At 48.8% G+C, this 2,500-nt stretch overlaps 1 protein-coding gene across 3 annotated transcripts in view; it reads left to right on the top strand.

Moving 5' to 3' along the window:
* Positions 1–2,500, top strand: part of fras1 (Fraser extracellular matrix complex subunit 1) — a 107,956-nt gene that overhangs the window by 85,637 nt on the left and 19,819 nt on the right. For 2 of the 3 annotated variants that reach the window (XM_078086337.1, XM_078086335.1), the window contains exons 40-42: positions 1–2; positions 1,537–1,703; positions 2,157–2,313. The exon at positions 1–2 is cut by the window's left edge and continues 131 nt beyond it. In XM_078086337.1, coding sequence (XP_077942463.1) covers positions 1–2; positions 1,537–1,703; positions 2,157–2,313 — 326 coding nt within the window. The remainder of the gene's footprint in view (positions 3–1,536; positions 1,704–2,156; positions 2,314–2,500) is intronic. The other variant, XM_078086336.1, reaches the window with a different exon arrangement.

Genomic DNA, 2,500 nt, shown 5'->3' with positions numbered 1-2,500 from the left:
AGGTGAGAGCGAACCGAGCGACTCAAATCCACGAATCCATTATTCACATTTATTTTATATTTTCATACTGTTTTTTATCTTTAAAGGACGTTTATCTTTTGTGTCACCTTTGTGTTTGTAATACCTGTGAAGTGATACAGTGACCTCCCGTTCACTGACCCACGAAGGAGGAAGGATGAACATCCTGCAACAACACTTTGATGTGTATCATGTTTATTGAAATGTAGATTAATCAGACCTCCCGTCTCGCCGCCTTGCCGGCCTGAATCACGTGATTCGGGGAACGCTGTGACCTCCGAGAGCAAACCTGGAGGCTCGTCACTGTCGTTCACAAAAGACCCCACCCAGGAATTATCTGACGGACAAAAATAGAAAAATACAAGGGAGAGGAGTTGGGGGAAAAAAAGAGCTGCATGGTGGGAAATGCAGCATCCAATGACTTTGCGCGACCTTTGCCTGAGACCACGAGTCGGTACATCGGCGACTTTGCCGACGCGGTGGGTTTATAAATGACTGCAGTGCTGCGACAACAGCAAGTTAAAAACTAGTCATTTTCCACTGTTACGACCAGAGGAGTCGCCCCCTGCAGGTCACTAGCGAGAATGCAGGCGTTAAGATGCTTAGAAGCCCCTCCCCCCCCTTCTCCCTCCGCCCCCCTTCTCCCCTGATAGTGTGTTGATTTGTCTGCATGGTGAGGAACAGATGTGAAGCCCCATTAATGCAGATAAGTCTACACGCAACAAGGAGAGTCTGCAGAGGTGTGAAAGACAGATGTTATACTTATATATTTATTTATACATACGTGTGTGTGTGTGTGTGTGTGTGTGTACATTCACGCCGCAGTAGACGGGCGGCCGGATGCGGCGTCCTGTCTCCGTGTCCTTGGAGACGGACAAGTCGTTGGCATTCAGAGGGGCGGCGGTGTGTGTGTGTGTGTGTGTTTGTGTGCATACGTACACGCGTGTGTGTCGATATGCAGATGAGCATCCATTAGCGTGATTTGTATTAACACATAAACAAACATAAAGCCCCAGGCAGGCATCGAAGATGTTATTTTAATAAGAATAGCCGGTGCAGAAGCATTCACACACATCACGTGTGTTCATTCATTCATTTATGATGAGTTTGACGAGTTTATAAAACTTTAATCGACGTCCACTTGACTGCAACAATTCAAACGTAACCTTCCTGGTTATTTAATATTTTCTCCTCGTCCGCTACGAAACGACATGACTGCTCATCGCGTCCCTGAACATGTCTCATTTCCTCTGGGATCGTGTTCCCCCCCGGGGGGGTCAGATAAGAGAGCTCAGCTCACAACCAGAGATGATGGAGATGTGATTTACTGCTGCTAATGCGCTGCACGCGTGATGTGTTCAAGGACCATCAGAGAGACGAACATCTTTTAGCTTCTGGCTCAGAATACTGTGTTGCAGACTGTTTATATGTAAACAATCTGGGGGGGGGGAGTGGGTGGCTTTTGGGGGGTCCCTCGGGGGTCCAGACTGATGACTGTCCCCCGGTGGTCCCGTGCAGGCGGCCCGCAGGTCGTCACCCCCGACGTGCCGTTCTCTGTGGACGACCTGGCGTCCGACCACGTCTTCTACGTCCAGGAGGCTCCGGCCCGACGCGACGTCTTCAGCTTCTACGTCAGCGACGGGCAAAGCCAGACGGAGGCCTTCGACGTCGAAATCCACATCCAGGTTAGGCCGTTGCTACGGAAACCAGGGGAGGCCGGGCAGGAGAGAAAAACACGGGGGTCCTTTTTTTATTGAAAAATATGATTGATTTATTGTTATAGTGGGTGAAGATTGATGATGATTTCCTTTTTTAAATTTTTTATTTGGAATTGATGAGGCTGTAGTGTGTCTGTGTGTGTGTGTGTGTGTGTGTGTGTGTGTGTGTGTGTGTGTGTGTGTGTGTGTGTGTGTGTGTGTGTACTGAGTGCTGAGTGGAAAAATCCATAAGAGAAACAAGCTTAGCTGCAGCTTGTCAGCTCTCTTCCCCGCTTTTATTTTGAAGAAGCTTCAATGAGTTCTGCAACAGTCTTCATCATCGATTAATCTGCTGGTTGTTTTTGACCTTGTCCCTCAGAAATTAGGACAGGTTCTCGCCGTGGTTGTGGCATCCTCATGATGTCCCCTCTTGTCCCTCAGCAGAGCGGAGAGGACAGGCAGCCCGTGGTGGCGGTCAGCAGCATCCACGTGGAGGAAAACTCCGGAGTGGTCATCACCAACTCGTCCCTCAGCGTCCTGGACCAGGACACGCCGGAGAACGAGATCCTCTTCACCATCATCAGGAAGCCCTCCTACGGTGAGGACGAGGACCTGTCCCACACACACACACACGTAGACTCAAGGTCAGATGCATCTAGTCCACCCAGAAGGAAGTAATGTCTCATCCTGAGATCTCCAAAGTATGAGCACAAATGTCCTCATTTTTACACAAAGGCTCATTATTGAGAATTATCTTAAATCTAAATCAGAAAATGGATCAAAAT

The sequence above is a fragment of the Gasterosteus aculeatus genome, chromosome 13 (assembly GCF_964276395.1).
Source record: "Gasterosteus aculeatus chromosome 13, fGasAcu3.hap1.1, whole genome shotgun sequence".
Taxonomy (NCBI): Eukaryota; Metazoa; Chordata; class Actinopteri; order Perciformes; family Gasterosteidae; genus Gasterosteus; species Gasterosteus aculeatus.
The sequence above is the reverse complement of the archived record's forward strand: the minus strand, read 5'-3'. Positions and strand labels throughout refer to the sequence as shown.